Source organism: Oncorhynchus keta, chromosome 12 (assembly GCF_023373465.1).
Source record: "Oncorhynchus keta strain PuntledgeMale-10-30-2019 chromosome 12, Oket_V2, whole genome shotgun sequence".
Classification (NCBI taxonomy): domain Eukaryota; kingdom Metazoa; phylum Chordata; class Actinopteri; order Salmoniformes; family Salmonidae; genus Oncorhynchus; species Oncorhynchus keta.
The window spans coordinates 49,505,904-49,527,655 of NC_068432.1; the positions used below are offsets into that span (position 1 = coordinate 49,505,904).

At 43.4% G+C, this 21,752-nt stretch overlaps 1 protein-coding gene and 1 long non-coding RNA gene across 16 annotated transcripts in view; both read right to left on the bottom strand.

Moving 5' to 3' along the window:
- Positions 1-70: 70 nt before the first annotated feature.
- LOC127906432 (uncharacterized) lies at positions 71-1,978 on the bottom strand. 10 transcript variants are annotated; one of them, XR_008061358.1, is made up of 4 exons: positions 1,730-1,978; positions 1,295-1,464; positions 723-1,206; positions 71-345 (listed from the first exon to the last, which is right to left on the bottom strand). It is a non-coding gene; the product is annotated as an uncharacterized LOC127906432 (long non-coding RNA). The 10 variants fall into 10 exon arrangements; XR_008061364.1 differs by having other exon boundaries at positions 1,295-1,396; positions 1,628-1,978; XR_008061360.1 differs by having other exon boundaries at positions 1,295-1,430; positions 1,628-1,978.
- Positions 1,979-7,821: 5,843 nt separating this feature from the next.
- LOC118373295 (mitogen-activated protein kinase 10-like) overlaps positions 7,822-21,752 on the bottom strand; it is a 69,687-nt gene continuing 55,756 nt past the window's right edge. For all 6 annotated transcript variants that reach the window (XM_052458559.1, XM_052458556.1, XM_052458558.1 and 3 more), the window contains one exon: positions 7,822-11,310. In XM_052458559.1, the coding sequence (XP_052314519.1) occupies positions 11,168-11,310 (143 nt within the window). In that variant the 3' untranslated portion in view covers positions 7,822-11,167. The remainder of the gene's footprint in view (positions 11,311-21,752) is intronic.

Consider the following 21,752-nt stretch of genomic DNA (forward strand, 5'->3'; position numbering starts at 1 on the left):
TGTACACGCATTGGTAATAAGACCCATCACTTGTTTTCGGATGTTTGGTCTAAGACTGAAAAAAAAGAGAAGAGCACTGTAGTTGTGATAATTTTGGGTATTAACGGGCACTGTAGATCAGGGGTTACTACCTACGGTAGTATTGGGGAGTATCACAATGTCAAGAGGCTTGAAGAAATAGAGTTTCTCTGTGCTGGTTTCTCAAGCACTCCTGGCGTGGGTAGACTGTATAATATGGCCACACATAAAACAGACTATAACTGTTTATAGTGGTATAGATTCGTAGAGATAGTAGAGACCCCATGGTGGGCCTGAACCCTGTGGAGTAGAGACCTCATGGTGGGCCTGGACCCTGTGGAGTAGAGACCTCATGGTGGGCCTGAACCCTGTGGAGTAGAGACCTCATGGTGGGCCTGAACCCTGTGGAGTAGAGATGTCATGGTGGGCCTGAACCCTGTGGAGTAGAGATGTCATGGTGGGCCTGGACCCTATGGAGTAGAGACCTCATGGTGGGCCTGGACCCTGTGGAGTAGAGACCTCATGGTGGGCCTGGACCCTGTGGAGTAGAGACCTCATGGTGGGCCTGGACCCTGTGGAGTAGAGACCTCATGGTGGGCCTGAACCCTGTGGAGTAGAGATGGTGGGCCTGAACCCATGTCATGGTGGGCCTGGACCCTGTGGAGTAGAGACCTCATGGTGGGTCTGGACCCTGTGGAGTAGACCTGGACCCTGTGGAGTAGAGACCTCATGGTGGGCCTGAACCCTGTGGAGTAGAGACCTCGTGGTGGGCCTGGACCCTGTGGAGTAGAGACCTCATGGTGGGTCTGGACCCTGTGGAGTAGACCTGGACCCTGTGGAGTAGAGACCTCATGGTGGGCCTGAACCCTGTGGAGTAGAGACCTCATGGTGGGCCTGAACCCTGTGGAGTAGAGACCTCGTGGTGGGCCTGGACCCTGTGGAGTAGAGACCTCATGGTGGGCCTGGACCCTGTGGAGTAGAGACCTCATGGTGGGCCTGGACCCTGTGGAGTAGAGACCTCATGGTGGGCCTGGACCCTGTGGAGTAGAGACCTCATGGTGGGCCTGGACCCTGTGGAGTAGAGACCTCATGGTGGGCCTGGACCCTGTGGAGTAGAGACCTCATGGTGGGCCTGGACCCTGTGGAGTAGAGACCTCATGGTGGGCCTGGACCCTGTGGAGTAGAGACCTCATGGTGGGTCTGGACCCTGTGGAGTAGACCTGGACCCTGTGGAGTAGAGACCTCATGGTGGGCCTGAACCCTGTGGAGTAGAGACCTCATGGTGGGCCTGGACCCTGTGGAGTAGAGACCTCATGGTGGGCCTGGACCCTGTGGAGTAGAGACCTCATGGTGGGCCTGGACCCTGTGGAGTAGAGACCTCATGGTGGGCCTGGACCCTGTGGAGTAGAGACCTCATGGTGGGCCTGGACCCTGTGGAGTAGAGACCTCATGGTGGGCCTGGACCCTGTGGAGTAGACCTGGACCCTGTGGAGTAGAGACCTCATGGTGGGTCTGGACCCTGTGGAGTAGACCTGGACCCTGTGGAGTAGAGACCTCAGGTGGGCCTGAACCCTTTGGAGTAGAGACCTGAACCCTGTGGAGTAGAGACCTCATGGTGGGCCTGAACCCTGTGGAGTAGAGACCTCATGGTGGGCCTGGACCCTGTGGAGTAGAGATGTCATGGTGGGCCTGGACCCTGTGGAGTAGAGACCTCATGGTGGGCCTGGACCCTGTGGAGTAGAGACCTCATGGTGGGCCTGGACCCTGTGGAGTAGAGACCTCATGGTGGGCCTGAACCCTGTGGAGTAGACCTGGACCCTGTGGAGTAGAGACCTCATGGTGGGCCTGAACCCTGTGGAGTAGAGATCTCATGGTGGGCCTGAACCCTGTGGAGTAGAGATGTCATGGTGGACCTGGACCCTGCACCATATAGATGGATACTGGCCTGATGTTAGAGTGTGTTGTACCCTGTGGAGTAGAGACCCCAGCTGGAGTACTGAGAACCAATGGGCCTGGACCCTGTGGCTAGACCTGGACCCTGTGGAGTAGGACTCATGGTGGGTCTGGACCCTGTTAGACCTGGACCCTGTGGAGTAGAGACCTTTTCTGAACCCTTTAGAAAAATAAACTACTATTGCTACGCTACACAGCTGTGTATGGACCTGTGGGGAACGTAGTGGATACTTGTGTCTCTGTCATACAGCACTCACAGTTACAAGGACCTGGTGCTGCCTGCCTGCTGTCTGTCAGAGAGGAAGAGGTGAATCAAAGAGGGATAACTGGGCCCGAAATCTGTCTTCTCCACCAGGTGGCGCTTCTGTTTTGTTTATTTCAATTCAAGGGGCTTTATTGACATGGGAAACACATGTTAACATTGCCAAAGCAAGAGAAATAGATAATATACCAAATTGAAATAAACAATATAAATGAACAGTAAAAATTACACTCACAGAATTTCCAAAAGAATAAAGGCATTTCAAATGTCATATTATGTATATATACAGTGTTTTAACGATGTGCAAATGGTTAAAGTACAAAAGGGACAATGGTGTGTGTTCTTCACTGGTTGCCCTTTTCTTGTGGCAACAGGTCACAAATCTTGCTGCTGTGTTGGCAACACTGTGGAATTTCCCCCAGTAGATATGGGAGTTTAGCAAAATTGGGTTTGTATTTTAATTCTTTGTTGGATCTGTGTAATCTGATGGAAATATGTCTCTCTAATATGGTCATGCATTTGGCAGGAGGTTAGGAAGTGCAGCTCAGTTTCCACCTCATTTTGTGGGCAGTGTACACATTGCCTGTCTTCTCTTGAGAGCCAGGTCTGCCTATGGCGGCCTTTCTCAATAGCAAGACTATGCTCACTGAGTCTGTACATAGCCAAAGCTTTCCTTAAGTTTGGGTCAGTCACAGTGGTCAGGTATTCTGCCACTGTGTACTCTCTGTTTAGGGTCAGTCAGAGTGGTCAGGTATTCTGCCACTGAGTACTCTGTTTAGGGTCAGTCAGAGTGGTCAGGTATTCTGCCACTGAGTACTCTGTTTAGGGTCAAATAACATTCTAGTTTACTCTGTTATTTTGTTAATTTTTTCCAATGTGTCAAGTAATTATCTTTTTGTTTTCTCGTGATTTGGTTGGGTCCTGTCCTGGGGCTCTGTGTGGTCCGTTTGTGTTTGTGAACAGAGCCCCAGGACCAGCTTGCTTAGGGGACTCTTCTCCAGGTTCATATCTCTGTAGGTGATGGCTTTGTTATGGAAGGTTTGTGAATCACTTCCTTTTAGGTGGTTGTAGTATTTAACGGCTCTTTTCTGGATTTTGATAATTAGCGGGTATCGGCCTAATTCTGCTCTGCAAGCATTATTTGATATTTTTGCAGAATTCTGCATGCAGTCTCAATTTGGTGTTTGTTCCATTTTGTGAATTATTGATTGGTGAGCGGACCCCAGACCTCACAACCATAAAGGGCAATGGGTTCTATAACTGATTCAAGTATTTTAATGAGCTGATTTCTGACGTGCTGTTCCTTCTTTTTCTGTATTGTTTTAGTGATTCACCATAGTGAAGGCGTAGACTCGGGTCTTCTGGGTCTCTATGTTTTTGGTTGGACAGGTTTCTCAGGTTTCTCAATTTCTTTCTTAGATTTTTGCATTCTTCATCAAACCATTTGTCATTGTTCATTTTCTTCGGTTTTCTGTTTGACATTTTTAGATTTGATAAGGAAGCTGAGAGGTCAAATATACTGTTAAGATTTTCTACTGCCAAGTTTACACCTTCACTATTACAGTGGAATGTTTTGTCCAGGAAGTTGTCTAAAAGGGATTGAATTTGTTTGCCTAATCATTTGTTGGTAGGTTTCCACACTACATTCCTTCTATCTATAACATTTCTTAATATTACTCAGTTCCTTTTGCTTGGATGCCTCGTGATTGAGTTTTGCTCTGTTCAAGGAAACTGTGATTTTGCTGTGATCTGATAGGGGTGTCAGTGGGCTGACTGAACACTCTGAGAGACTCTGGGTTTAGGTCAATGATAAAGTAATCTACAGTACTACTGCCAAGAGATGAGCTATAGGTGTACCTACCATAGGAGTCCCCTCGAATCCTACCATTGACTATGTACATATCCAGCATGCTACAGAGCTATAGGTGTACCTACCATAGGAGTCCCCTCGAATCCTACCATTGACTATGTACATATCCAGCATGCTACAGAGCTATAGGTGTACCTACCATAGGAGTCCCCTCGAATCCTACCATTGACTATGTACATATCCAGCATGCTACAGAGCTATAGGTGTACCTACCATAGGAGTCCCCTCGAATCCTACCATTGACTATGTACATATCCAGCATGCTACAGAGCTATAGGTGTACCTACCATAGGAGTCCCCTCGAATCCTACCATTGACTATGTACATACCCAGCGTGCGACAGAGCTGCAGGAGTTGTGACCCGTTTTTGTTGGTTATGTTGTCATAGTTGTGACTATGGGGGAGGGAATGCTGTCACCTCCAGGCAGGTAATTGTCCCCCTGTGTGCTCAGGGTGTCAGGTTCTTGTCTAGTTCTGGCATTTAGGTCGCCACAGACTAGTACATGTCCATGGGCCTGGAAATTATTGATTTCCCCCTCCGGGATGGAGAAGCTATCTTCTTTAAAGTATGAAGATTCTAGTGGGGGGATATACAGTAGGAAGCACACAGGAGGACATTTTTCTCTTTTAAGATAATTTCCTTTTGAATTTCTTCCCTGTTTCACACCTGGTAGTCTGGTGGATGGGACAACCTGATCTCTGTAACCTAGAGGGCAACCAGTGCGTCCGTCTCCTCTATACCATGTTAGTTGTAGGATGTAAGCCCAGGTTCCTGCTCTTTAGGCCAAAGGCAGATGACCTCTGGCCTTGGATATTCCAGGATGAGATAGTGAAGGCTTTGTGTTCCAAAAAGTGTCCAATGTTGTTGGTCGTGTGGTTTGGCCTCAGGCCATTAAGTGTAAGCACTAGCTTGGGCTAGTGTAAGAGTGGGGGTTTGGCTAGTGTAAGAGTGGGGGTTGGGCTAGTGTAAGAGTGGGGGTTGGGCTAGTGTAAGAGTGGGGGTTGGGCTAGTGTAAGAGTGGGGGTTGGGCTAGTGTAAGAGTGGGGGTTGGGCGTGTGTAAGAGTGGGGGTTGGGCGAGTGTAAGAGTGGGGGTTGGGCCTGTTTGCACGCTCACGGCCTGGGCGTATGTGTGACTTCCATTTTCAGGCCCTCTATGCGGGGGTGGGGTGCATGGGGTGGGCAGGAGGGGCATAGTTCTGATCTGAGGGGGCCTAAATGGGGTGTGGTCATGGTTGACTTGAGGGGGTGTTGATTGGTTGGGGTGGGGGTGCGGCTGGTGTTGTGGTCTGGATGCAGGTCCTCTCGGCGTGGGTCCTCTGTGTGGGGGGGGATCTGTTGCTCCTCTGTGAAGTGTTGGGCCTGCGTTTGAGAGCGATGTCCTTTAGGGTCTGGGCGAAGGTGGGCACCGCTGCCTTGTATAGGTGGACTTGGTCATAGTCCAGGCTGTTCAAGTCCAGGGTGGTGTGCTGGGCGCCATACTTTTATTTCTCTCTCCAAGCAAGGTTTTCAATTAGTGTCAAATTTGGTTAGCAAAATAAATAAATGAAATGGTTTATTTGATCTAATGGAATTTTCGTAATCCTTAGGTTGTTTAGAGTGTACTGATATAAGTAGGACACGTGACATCCTTGCAACTTTGAAAAAAAATATATATATATATTGGAGTTGTGCCTGGTTGTCACTAGTTACCACAAACACAAAGTCATACACCCTGCGTATTTCTACAATTTATCTTCTTAAAATGTGATTTTAAACCTAACCACACTGCTAACCATATGCCTTACCCTAACCTTAAATTAAGACCAAAATGCCAATTTTTGTGCCCATGAAATTTTACGATACAGCCAAATTTGACTTTGTGGCTATGGTAACTAGTGGAAACCGTTGTGCCTGTTGGTCACTGCCCTCTCATTGGCTAGAATGGTCCCACCTGATCTTGCCTCCTCCCACCTGCCTTCCATTTTTGAAGACATTTATGTTCATTGTTAGAGCACACACTAGTGTCTGGTTAATATCATGGATAATCTGTGCATCTGTTTATGAAAAGACCTGAAGGACCCCACATAGGCGTCCCTTAAGGAGCGCCTGTCATCAATCTTGTACGAGGGATTCATCTCAAATGGAAGTATCCCTGTATAAGTGCACAGTTCACCAGTTTTGCAATACCCATAGTTCACTACCCATAGTGCACTGATAAAAAGTGTATATAGAGAACGGGGTGCCATTTGGTACACAACCCAGACATCTGGAATGTGCAGACGAAAAACTGCCTGAACAACAGCAAGAGGAGATAGCTGGGATATCTCCTCCTATCTCCCCCTCCACCTTTCAGCAGGACATAACAAGCTTAAGCCTGGCTGACAACAGTATTAACCACAACTGTGAATTCCAGATTATAGAAGAGGGAAGTGGAATATATTATTGATCTGTCGTTCTGCCCCTGAACAGGCAGTTAACCCACTGTTCCTAGACCAGTTAACCCACTGTTCCCAGGCCGTCATTGAAAATAAGAATTTGTTCTTAACTGACTTGCCTGGTTAAATAAAGGTTCAATAAAAAATCAATAAAAAAATACAAAGAAGAATAATACTTCAAAAGCTGTCAGAGTTAAAAAATAAAAAGCATTTTCCGTATCGTGTCCGTTTGTTGACGTTTTTAGTCTTTCTACGCTTCAATGTTTGTGTCCTTTGGGAATTCTATTTAGATGGAAAACACCGCGATCCTTATGATGTAGTACAGTCATATATTGTACTGTCACAGAGGGACATGTTATAGACCTTAAGTCATCCTTATCTTTGGGTGGGGAAACTTTTCAGGATATGAGTATAAAAACAAAAACACCTGACAGGTGTGGCATATCAAGAAGATGGTTAAACAGCATGGTCATTACACAGGTGCACCTTGTGTTGGGGGGCAATAAAAGGCCACTCTAAAATGTGCAGTTTTGTCACAATGCAAGTTTTTAGGGAGCGTGCAATTGGCATGCTGACTGCAGGAATGTCCACCAGAGCTGTTGACGGAGAATTGAATGTTCATTTTTTCACCATAAGCCGCCTCCGTTATTTTAGAGAATTTGTGTAACTACGCCACGTGTAACCACGCCAGCCCAGTACCTTCACATCCGACTTCTTCACCTGCAGGAGAGACCAGCCATCCGAACAGCTGATGAAACTGAGGAGTATTTCTGTCTGTAATAAAACCCTTTTGTGGGGAAAAACTCATGAACTGTAACTCTGTAAAATCGTTGAAATTGTAGCATGTTGCATTTACATATTTGTTCAGTATTCATTCACATAGGTCCTGATTCAGACTTAAGATATCTATTCCTTTTTTTTACTTGTTTTCATTTAAGCACTTCTCAGTAGTTGGTATTCAGACTTACCTTCTGCAGTGGGTTAAATGCGGAAGACACATTTGAGTTGAATACATTTGCTTGGACAACTGACTAGGTATCCCCCCCTTCCCCTTTCTTTTCCCAGGTGCATAAGGATCTTTGCTGGTGCGGCTCCCTCTCGCGCTTTGAATAAATGTAATTCAACCACTGAAAACCCTCCCACTTGCTGTCCAACAGATTTTCTGTTGGCGTTTTCATTCAATAAAGTTGAAAAAACATGAAACATTGCTCAATATTTCCACAACTGTCCTTCACCAGGGGGTATAGTAGCGTATGTAACAAATATGGTTTTCATGCTTTAAATATACAAACCAAAATAAACTCTTATTTCATCCCTTTATTGAAATGTAAGGACACTGATCAAATAAGACATTTACAGATACAAAACAAAACAACTTAGAAGGTATTCTGCTCAGTTGCTAGGTAACTATATAGGTCAGAAGAACTTAGAAGGTATTCTGCTCAGTTGCTAGGTAACTATATAGGTCAGAAGAACTTAGAAGGTATTCTGCTCAGTTGCTAGGTAACTATATAGGTCAGAAAAACATGTAGATGATGAGTCTTTATCTGCATTTTAACAACAGTCCCAGTGTGTTTAAAAAGTAGGTTCCAATTTCTACATGATTAAGTCAAAGATGCAACGATTCCATGGTGATGGTTGTAGTGTACTTCCTATAGAGAGGACATGGGTATCGGTCAGTAGTGGTGACTATGTGCAGGGAGGTGCAGACAGTGGCACCATGCGGAAACAGATTGAACAGGACAGGCCAGACACTAAGGTTTCAACATCTCTGGTAAACTTTCCCAAACTTCACAGGTTTTCATGAAGTTGAAGGATTATAAGATGGACGATTCCTGGGATCAGGAGGGAATTAAAAGGGAGGGAATCCTCCAACTGGGAATCCTCCAACTGGGTATCCTCCAACTGGGAATCCTCCAACTGGGAATCATCCAACTGGGAATCCTTCAACTGGGAATCATCCAACTGGGAATCATCCAACTGGGAATCCTTCAACTGGGAATCCTTCAACTGGGAATCCTCCAACTGGGAATCATCCAACCAGGATTTTCTGGAAAACCTGGGACTTCTGGGAAAGTTACCAGAAATGTTTCAACCCTACCAGACACCAACTTCATTTCAATGCTTTTGCTGCGTTGTTGTTATTACTGCATATCTAAGATGAGGAAACGGCATCATTCCAAACAAGGCACTTCCCATTATTCAGGTTCAGTCTATGAAATAATAAATAATCAATAATAAATACACTTTCAGTTAAAATCCTTATTTTTAACATTACTAGTTTTATAGGTAGTCGGTATATCAGCTGATTCCCTTTTGACAAAATATGGCATTACAGTAAGTAGTAGTCATTACAGTAAGTAAGTAGTAGGCATCACAGTAAGTAGTAGTCATTACAGTAAGTAAGTAAGTAGTAGTCATTACAGTAAGTAGTAGGCATTACAGAAAGTACGTAGTCATTACAGTAAGTAAGTATTAGTCATTACAGTAAGTAGTAGTCATTACAGAAATTAAGTAGTCATTACAGTAAATAAGTATTAGTCATTACAGTAAGTAGTAGTCATTACAGTAAATAAGTAGTAGTCATTACAGTAAGTAGTAGTCATTACAGTAAATAAGTAGTAGTCATTACAGTAAGTAGTAGTCATTACAGTAAGTAGTAGTCATTACAGTAAGTAGTAGTCATTACAGTAAATAAGTATTAGTCATTACAGTAAGTAGTAGTCATTACAGTAAGTAAGTATTAGTCATTACAGTAAGTAGTAGTCATTACAGTAAATAAGTAGTAGTCATTACAGTAAATAAGTAGTAGTCATTACAGTAAGTAGTAGTCATTACAGTAAGTATTAGTCATTACAGTAAGTATTAGTCATTACAGTAAGTAGTAGTCATTACAGTAAGTAGTAGTCATTACAGTAAGTAGTAGTCATTACAGTAAATAAGTATTAGTCATTACAGTAAGTAGTAGTCATTACAGTAAATAAGTATTAGTCATTACAGTAAGTAGTAGTCATTACAGTAAGTAGTAGTCATTACAGTAAGTAGTAGTCATTACAGTAAGTAGTAGTCATTACAGTAAATAAGTATTAGTCATTACAGTAAGTAGTAGTCATTTAAATGTAAATGACAGATGTGATTGAGGAACTAAACTATTCTATGAGGTAACCTCCTGCCCCCCCTCCCAAAGCGGGTCTCCTTCTCTCCTCTTCTTTACTCCACAGTAGTGACACAGAAACAGAGTGAGTGACCACCCTGGTTGGTGGGTAGGTGACACTGGGAATGACTGGCTGTGGGTGGGTGGGTGGGCCGGTCCACAGCCTGTAGGCGTGGTGCAGGCGTGCAGTCAGAAGGGATTTTATCATTTCATTTCAACAAAAAACACAAAAAAGAAACGAGAACTTAAGGTTCCAGCTCTGCGACACGTTTGGGGTCAGTCCCATTGTCAATTCAGGAAGTCAATTGAAAAATTCAGTTCCAAATTCCAATCTTCCTGAATGTGTTTCAATGATGAAAATATGGAAATAGAATTGGAATTTCAGTTGACATTCTGAATTGAGTGAATTGACCCCAATCCTACTCAGCGATGACAGCGATAGTACTGTACGTCCCAATGACTTCTCCTGCAGCCAATCACTACAGTATGTATGTTAATATATATATTTAGCTATCCATCATTAACTAGAGCTCCCCCATCCCTGGGTTTCAGCACCACTCCGGGTGAAAAGTTCAATTACTTATGTTATATAAACAAAAGTATCTATAGTCATTTAATCATATAATTAGAGTTAGCTTTTGTAATCATGCAGCAGGTCTAACAGGCAAGGGGTTAAACTAAGGTGAAAGGTCAAGGGGCAAAGGTTAAGGGGACAAAGGTCAAGGCGGTGATGTCATGTGGCAAGGTGCGCTATAGACGAACTTCCACTACTGGCCATCAGTCCCACTCTGTCTGTCTGTCCGTCTGTGTGCCTAGCTCGCTTCTGAACAGAATTACATATTTACAGAAGACAGGGGGCGCTGTGCTGTGTGGAACACTAGCACTAACCCCTGCAGGAATAACAGTATTCAAACACACCTATCTGTCACACCCATACAGGAGACTACCCCAGGTTCAAGCCTAGAGGTTATCAAAACATACCAGTACCATCACATAAAGGTGTGGGGGAAGTGAACGGAGGTTTATATAGTACTGTGCAGTAATGACCAAAAAGAGAACACCTTGCCACATTGAAGCACAGGCGCTTGCAAGGTATTGGGGGAATGAACAGCCAGTTTTAATGACACTTTACAGAAAGATGCCTGTCTAAGCTTTTTGTATTTTTTATGATGCCATATAAGGGGGAGATATAAGTAAAGCAACTAGAAGTTAATAAATATATTTCACTTTAGTTTATTTTAGTTTTTTCGTTATACTTTTGTGATTTATTTTTGAATGAAAATGCAGGCTTAAATTTTAGAATCATGATTGTTATAGTAATTACTTGATGTTTCCTTAATCATCCCATTCATATCATAATTTTTTTCTCTTTTAATCATTTTTGTTCTTTTTCAGGTTTCGGTTGGTAGTGGTTGGTAGGTAGGTTGGTTGGGTTGTTTTGGACATTGTGTTTCACCTTCTGAAGAACATGGGGTTGCGCAGGCAGGCTGCTAGTCACCTGCAACAACCCAGGGGTCCTGCAGAGGTCTCCAGGCTGCTGTCGGTGTCTGAGGCCAGTGTCTGGTCGGTGGACATGGAGGAGATGTCGTTGACGGAGGGGGAAGGGAGGCTCTCACCACTGCTGTTCACGGCTGCACCTGTGCTGAGGGAATAAACAGGCAGCCGGGATTACAATGAACTAACAGCCCCGCAGACGCTAATACATAGACACAGTCACAGTCGGCTACAACCATTACTGTGACATACAGTCAGTCACAACCCAATGTTACACAGTCAGTCACAACACAACCCAATGTTACATAGTCACAGTCGTCTACAACCATTACTGTGACATACAGTCAGTCACAACACAACCCAATGTTACACAGTCAGTCACAACACAACCCAATGTTACACAGTCAGTCACAACACAACCCAATGTTACACAGTCAGTCACAACACAACCCAATGTTACACAGTCAGTCACAACACAACCAAATGTTACACAGTCAATCACAACACAACCCAATGTTACACAGTCAGTCACAACACAATGTTACACAGTCAATCACAACACAACCCAATGTTACACAGTCAGTCACAACCCAATGTTACACAGTCAATCACAACACAATGTTACACAGTCACAACACAACCAAATGTTACACAGTCAATCACAACACAACCCAATGTTACACAGTCAGTCACAACACAATGTTACACAGTCAATCACAACACAACCCAATGTTACACAGTCAGTCACAACACAATGTTACACAGTCAATCACAACACAACCCAATGTTACACAGTCAGTCACAACACAACCCAATGTTACACAGTCAGTCACAACACAACCCAATGTTACACAGTCAGTCACAACCCAATGTTACACAGTCAGTCACAACACAACCCAATGTTACACAGTCAGTCACAACACAATGTTACACAGTCACAACACAATGTTACACAGTCAGTCACAACACAACCCAATGTCACACAGTCAGTCACAACACAACCCAATGTTACACAGTCAGTCACAACCCAATGTTACAGTCAGTCACAACACAACCCAATGTTACACAGTCAGTCACAACACAACCCAATGTTACACAGTCAGTCACAACACAACCAAATGTTACACAGTCAATCACAACACAACCCAATGTTACACAGTCAATCACAACACAACCCAATGTTACACAGTCAGTCACAACACAATGTTACACAGTCAATCACAACACAACCCAATGTTACACAGTCAGTTACAACACAACCCAATGTCACACAGTCAGTCACAACACAACCAAATGTTACACAGTCAATCACAACACAACCCAATGTTACACAGTCAGTCACAACCCAATGTTACACAGTCAGTCACAACACAATGTTACACAGTCAGTCACAACACAATGTCACACAGTCAGTCACAACACAACCAAATGTTACACAGTCAATCACAACACAACCCAATGTTACACAGTCAGTCACAACCCAATGTCACACAGTCAGTCACAACACAACCCAATGTCACACAGTCAGTCACAACACAACCAAATGTTACACAGTCAATCACAACACAACCCAATGTTACACAGTCAGTCACAACACAATGTTACACAGTCAATCACAACACAACCCAATGTTACACAGTCAGTTACAACACAACCCAATGTCACACAGTCAGTCACAACACAACCAAATGTTACACAGTCAATCACAACACAACCCAATGTTACACAGTCAGTCACAACCCAATGTTACACAGTCAGTCACAACACAATGTTACACAGTCAGTCACAACACAATGTCACACAGTCAGTCACAACACAACCAAATGTTACACAGTCAATCACAACACAACCCAATGTTACACAGTCAGTCACAACGTTACACAGTCAATCACAACACAACCCAATGTTACACAGTCAGTTACAACACAACCCAATGGTACACAGTCAATCACAACACAACCCAATGTTACACAGTCAATCACAACCCAATGTTACACAGTCAGTCACAACACAATGTTACACAGTCAGTCACAACACAACCCAATGTTACACAGTCAGTCACAACACAACCCAATGTTACACAGTCAGTCACAACACAACCCAATGTTACACAGTCAGTCACAACACAACCCAATGTTACACAGTCAGTCACAACACAACCCAATGTCACACAGTCAGTCACAACACAACCCAATGTTACACAGTCAGTCACAACACAACCCAATGTTACACAGTCAGTCACAACCCAATGTTACACAGTCAATCACAACACAACCCAATGTTACACAGTCAGTCACAACACAACCCAATGTTACACAGTCAGTCACAACACAACCCAATGTTACACAGTCAGTCACAACACAATGTTACACAGTCACAACACAACCCAATGTTACACAGTCAGTCACAACACAACCCAATGTTACACAGTCAGTCACAACACAACCCAATGTTACACAGTCAGTCACAACACAACCCAATGTTACACAGTCAGTCACAACACAATGTTACACAGTCACAACACAACCCAATGTCACACAGTCAGTCACAACACAACCCAATGTTACACAGTCAGTCACAACACAACCCAATGTTACACAGTCAGTCACAACACAACCCAATGTTACACAGTCAGTCACAACACAACCCAATGTTACACAGTCAGTCACAACACAACCCAATGTTACAGTCAGTCACAACACAACCCAATGTTACACAGTCAGTCACAACACAACCCAATGTTACACAGTCAGTCACAACACAACCAAATGTTACACAGTCAATCACAACACAACCCAATGTTACACAGTCAGTCACAACACAATGTTACACAGTCAATCACAACACAACCCAATGTTACACAGTCAGTTACAACACAACCCAATGTCACACAGTCAGTCACAACACAACCAAATGTTACACAGTCAATCACAACACAACCCAATGTTACACAGTCAGTCACAACCCAATGTTACACAGTCAGTCACAACACAATGTTACACAGTCACAACACAACCAAATGTTACACAGTCAATCACAACACAACCCAATGTTACACAGTCAGTCACAACACAATGTTACACAGTCAATCACAACACAACCCAATGTTACACAGTCAGTCACAACCCAATGTTACACAGTCAATCACAACACAATGTTACACAGTCACAACACAACCAAATGTTACACAGTCAATCACAACACAACCCAATGTTACACAGTCAGTCACAACACAATGTTACACAGTCAATCACAACACAACCCAATGTTACACAGTCAGTCACAACACAATGTTACACAGTCAATCACAACACAACCCAATGTTACACAGTCAGTCACAACACAACCCAATGTTACACAGTCAGTCACAACACAACCCAATGTCACACAGTCAGTCACAACACAATGTTACACAGTCAGTCACAACACAACCCAATGTTACACAGTCAGTCACAACCCAATGTTACAGTCAGTCACAACACATTGTTACACAGTCAGTCACAACACAACCCAATGTCACACAGTCAGTCACAACACAACCCAATGTTACACAGTCAGTCACAACCCAATGTTACAGTCAGTCACAACACAACCCAATGTTACACAGTCAGTCACAACACAACCCAATGTTACACGGTCAGTCACAACACAACCAAATGTTACACAGTCAATCACAACACAACCCAATGTTACACAGTCAATCACAACACAACCCAATGTTACACAGTCAGTCACAACACAATGTTACACAGTCAATCACAACACAACCCAATGTTACACAGTCAGTTACAACACAACCCAATGTCACACAGCCAGTCACAACACAACCAAATGTTACACAGTCAGTCACAACACAATGTTACACAGTCAGTCACAACACAATGTCACACAGTCAGTCACAACACAACCAAATGTTACACAGTCAATCACAACACAACCCAATGTTACACAGTCAGTCACAACCCAATGTCACACAGTCAGTCACAACACAACCCAATGTCACACAGTCAGTCACAACACAACCAAATGTTACACAGTCAATCACAACACAACCCAATGTTACACAGTCAGTCACAACACAATGTTACACAGTCAATCACAACACAACCCAATGTTACACAGTCAGTTACAACACAACCCAATGTCACACAGTCAGTCACAACACAACCAAATGTTACACAGTCAATCACAACACAACCCAATGTTACACAGTCAGTCACAACCCAATGTTACACAGTCAGTCACAACACAATGTTACACAGTCAGTCACAACACAACCCAATGTCACACAGTCAGTCACAACACAACCAAATGTTACACAGTCAATCACAACACAACCCAATGTTACACAGTCAGTCACAACACAATGTTACACAGTCAATCACAACACAACCCAATGTTACACAGTCAGTTACAACACAACCCAATGTCACACAGTCAGTCACAACACAACCAAATGTTACACAGTCAATCACAACACAACCCAATGTTACACAGTCAGTCACAACCCAATGTTACACAGTCAGTCACAACACAATGTTACACAGTCACAACACAACCAAATGTTACACAGTCAATCACAACACAACCCAATGTTACACAGTCAGTCACAACACAATGTTACACAGTCAATCACAACACAACCCAATGTTACACAGTCAGTCACAACCCAATGTTACACAGTCAATCACAACACAATGTTACACAGTCACAACACAACCAAATGTTACACAGTCAATCACAACACAACCCAATGTTACACAGTCAGTCACAACACAATGTTACACAGTCAATCACAACACAACCCAATGTTACACAGTCAGTCACAACACAATGTTACACAGTCAATCACAACACAACCCAATGTTACACAGTCAGTCACAACACAACCCAATGTTACACAGTCAGTCACAACACAACCCAATGTCACACAGTCAGTCACAACACAATGTTACACAGTCAGTCACAACACAACCCAATGTTACACAGTCAGTCACAACCCAATGTTACAGTCAGTCACAACACATTGTTACACAGTCAGTCACAACACAACCCAATGTCACACAGTCAGTCACAACACAACCCAATGTTACACAGTCAGTCACAACCCAATGTTACAGTCAGTCACAACACAACCCAATGTTACACAGTCAGTCACAACACAACCCAATGTTACACGGTCAGTCACAACACAACCAAATGTTACACAGTCAATCACAACACAACCCAATGTTACACAGTCAATCACAACACAACCCAATGTTACACAGTCAGTCACAACACAATGTTACACAGTCAATCACAACACAACCCAATGTTACACAGTCAGTTACAACACAACCCAATGTCACACAGCCAGTCACAACACAACCAAATGTTACACAGTCAGTCACAACACAATGTTACACAGTCAGTCACAACACAATGTCACACAGTCAGTCACAACACAACCAAATGTTACACAGTCAATCACAACACAACCCAATGTTACACAGTCAGTCACAACCCAATGTCACACAGTCAGTCACAACACAACCCAATGTCACACAGTCAGTCACAACACAACCAAATGTTACACAGTCAATCACAACACAACCCAATGTTACACAGTCAGTCACAACACAATGTTACACAGTCAATCACAACACAACCCAATGTTACACAGTCAGTTACAACACAACCCAATGTCACACAGTCAGTCACAACACAACCAAATGTTACACAGTCAATCACAACACAACCCAATGTTACACAGTCAGTCACAACCCAATGTTACACAGTCAGTCACAACACAATGTTACACAGTCAGTCACAACACAATGTCACACAGTCAGTCACAACACAACCAAATGTTACACAGTCAATCACAACACAACCCAATGTTACACAGTCAGTCACAACACAATGTTACACAGTCAATCACAACACAACCCAATGTTACACAGTCAGTTACAACACAACCCAATGGTACACAGTCAATCACAACACAACCCAATGTTACACAGTCAATCACAACCCAATGTTACACAGTCAGTCACAACCCAATGTTACACAGTCAGTCACAACACAACCCAATGTTACACAGTCAGTCACAACACAACCCAATGTTACACAGTCAGTCACAACACAATGTTACACAGTCAGTCACAACACAACCCAATGTTACACAGTCAGTCACAACACAACCCAATGTCACACAGTCAGTCACAACACAACCCAATGTTACACAGTCAGTCACAACACAACCCAATGTTACACAGTCAGTCACAACACAACCCAATGTCACACAGTCAGTCACAACACAACCCAATGTTACACAGTCAGTCACAACACAATGTTACACAGTCAGTCACAACACAACCCAATGTTACACAGTCAGTCACAACACAACCCAATGTTACACAGTCAGTCACAACACAACCCAATGTTACACAGTCAGTCACAACACAATGTTACACAGTCACAACACAACCCAATGTCACACAGTCAATCACAACACAACCCAATGTTACAACACAACACAATGTTACACAGTCAATCACAACACAATGTTACACAGTCACAACACAACCCAATGTTACACAGTCAGTCACAACACAACCCAATGTTACACAGTCAGTCACAACACAACCCAATGTTACACAGTCAGTCACAACACAACCCAATGTTACACAGTCAGTCACAACACAACCCAATGTTACACAGTCAGTCACAACACAATGTTACACAGTCACAACACAACCCAATGTTACACAGTCAGTCACAACACAACCCAATGTTACACAGTCAGTCACAACACAACCCAATGTTACACAGTCAGTCACAACACAACCCAATGTCACACAGTCAGTCACAACACAACCCAATGTTACACAGTCAGTCACAACCCAATGTTACAGTCAGTCACAACACAACCCAATGTTACACAGTCAGTCACAACACAACCCAATGTCACACAGTCAGTCACAACACAACCAAATGTTACACAGTCAATCACAACACAACCCAATGTTACACAGTCAGTCACAACACAATGTTACACAGTCAATCACAACACAACCCAATGTTACACAGTCAGTTACAACACAACCCAATGTCACACAGTCAGTCACAACACAACCAAATGTTACACAGTCAATCACAACACAACCCAATGTTACACAGTCAGTCACAACCCAATGTTACACAGTCAGTCACAACACAATGTTACACAGTCAGTCACAACACAATGTCACACAGTCAGTCACAACACAACCAAATGTTACACAGTCAATCACAACACAACCCAATGTTACACAGTCAGTCACAACACAATGTTACACAGTCAATCACAACACAACCCAATGTTACACAGTCAGTTACAACACAACCCAATGTCACACAGTCAGTCACAACACAACCCAATGTTACACAGTCAATCACAACACAACCCAATGTTACACAGTCAATCACAACCCAATGTTACACAGTCAGTCACAACACAATGTTACACAGTCAGTCACAACACAACCCAATGTTACACAGTCAGTCACAACACAACCCAATGTTACACAGTCAGTCACAACACAATGTCACACAGTCAGTCACAACACAACCCAATGTTACACAGTCAGTCACAACACAACCCAATGTCACACAGTCAGTCACAACACAACCCAATGTTACACAGTCAGTCACAACACAACCCAATGTTACACAGTCAGTCACAACACAACCCAATGTCACACAGTCAGTCACAACACAACCCAATGTTACACAGTCAGTCACAACACAATGTTACACAGTCAGTCACAACACAACCCAATGTTACACAGTCAGTCACAACCCAATGTTACACAGTCAGTCACAACACAACCCAATGTTACACAGTCAGTCACAACACAATGTTACACAGTCACAACACAACCCAATGTTACACAGTCAATCACAACACAACCCAATGTTACACAGTCAGTTACAACACAACACAATGTTACACAGTCAATCACAACACAATGTTACACAGTCACAACACAACCCAATGTTACACAGTCAATCACAACACAACCCAATGTTACAACACAACCCAATGTTACACAGTCAATCACAACACAACCCAATGTTACACAGTCAGTCACAACACAATGTTACACAGTCACAACACAACCCAATGTTACACAGTCAGTCACAACACAACCCAATGTTACACAGTCAGTTACAACACAACCCAATGTTACACAGTCAGTCACAACACAACCCAATGTTACACAGTCAGTTACAACACAACCCAATGTTACACAGTCAGTCACAACACAATGTTACACAGTCAGTTACAACACAATGTTACACAGTCAGTTACAACACAACACAATGTTACACAGTCACAACACAACCCAATGTTACACAGTCAGTTACAACACAACACAATGTTACACAGTCAGTTACAACACAACCCAATGTTACACAGTCAGTCACAACACAATGTTACACAGTCAGTTACAACACAACACAATGTTACACAGTCAGTCACAACACAACCCAATGTTACACAGTCAATCACAACACAACCCAATGTTACACAGTCAGTCACAACACAATGTTACACAGTCACAACACAACCCAATGTTACACAGTCAGTCACAACACAACCCAATGTTACACAGTCAATCACAACACAATGTTACACAGTCAGTCACAACACAACCCAATGTTACACAGTCAGTCACAACCCAATGTAACACAGTCAGTCACAACACAACCCAATGTTACACAGTCAGTCACAACACAACCCAATGTTACACAGTCAGTCACAACCCAATGTTACACAGTCAGTCACAACACAACCCAATGTTACACAGTCAGTCACAACACAACCCAATGTTACACAGTCAGTCACAACACAACCCAATGTTACACAGTCAGTCACAACACAATGTTACACAGTCAGTCACAACACAATGTTACACAGTCAGTCACAACCCAATGTTACACAGTCAGTCACAACACAACCCAATGTTACACAGTCAGTCACAACCCAATGTTACACAGTCAATCACAACACAATGTTACACAGTCAGTCACAACACAACCCAATGTTACACAGTCAGTTACAACACAACCCAATGTTACACAGTCAGTCACAACACAACCCAATGTTACACAGTCAGTCACAACACAACCCAATGTTACACAGTCAGTCACAACCCAATGTTACACAGTCAGTCACAACACAACCCAATGTTACACAGTCAGTCACAACACAACCCAATGTTACACAGTCAGTCACAACACAACCCAATGTTACACAGTCAGTCACAACCCAATGTTACACAGTCAGTCACAACCCAATGTCACACAGTCAGTCACAACACAACCCAATGTTACACAGTCAGTCACAACACAACCCAATGTTACACAGTCAGTCACAACCCAATGTTACACAGTCAGTCACAACCCAATGTTACACAGTCAGTCACAACACAATGTTACACAGTGACAAACCAGACATGAGAGAGGCAAGTTAATAAGGCTGTCCGCTCTCTCCTCAGAGACAGTAACAGAACAAGTTAAGGCTGTCCTCTCTCTCCTCAGAGACAGTAACAGAACAAGTTAAGGCTGTCCTCTCTCTCCTCAGAGACAGTAACAGAACTAGTTAAGGCTGGGGGTCCACTGTCCTCTCTCTCCTCAGAGACAGTAACAGAACAAGTTAAGGCTGTCCTCTCTCTCCTCAGAGACAGTAACAGAACTAGTTAAGGCTGGGGTCCACTGTCCTCTCTCTCCTCAGAGACAGTAACAGAACAAGTTAAGGCTGTCCTCTCTCTCCTCAGAGACAGTAACAGAACTAGTTAAGGCTGGGGTCCACTCTCTCTCCTCAGAGACAGTAACAGAACAAGTTAAGGCTGTCCTCTCCCTCCTCAGAGACAGTAACAGAACTAGTTAAGGCTGGGGTCCACTCTCTCTCCTCAGAGACAGTAACAGAACTAGTTAAGGCTGGGGTCCACTCTCTCTCCTCAGAGACAGTAACAGAACTAGTTAAGGCTGGTGTCCACTCTCTCTCCTCAGAGACAGTAACAGAACAAGTTAAGGCTGTCCTCTCTCTCCTCAGAGACAGTAACAGAACAAGTTAAGGCTGTCCTCTCTCTCCTCAGAGACAGTAACAGAACTAGTTAAGGCTGGGGGTCCACTGTCCTCTCTCTCCTCAGAGACAGTAACAGAACAAGTTAAGGCTGTCCTCTCTCTCCTCAGAGACAGTAACAGAACAAGTTAAGGCTGGGGGTCCACTGTCCTCTCTCTCCTCAGAGACAGTAATACTAAGATTCTATTTAAAGGTCCCTAAAAGACCTTTCCATATTCTGTGTGTTCAGTAGCAGCATGTCAAAGTAAAAGAGATGAAACGGTTAATAAACATGGCAGAGGATGATAATCAGTTCTAAACGGGTCCAATTGAAAGGACTCTCCGGCTTCTTATTATAATACCAGAAGTCAAGACATCGTCCTTCATCTTCCCCTTTTAAAGGATCAGACAGGGCTATTTCATTTCATTTCACAGCAAATGGCTCCATCTATCATTGTTCTCTTCCCTTTTCCCTGTCTTTCTTTGGCTTTT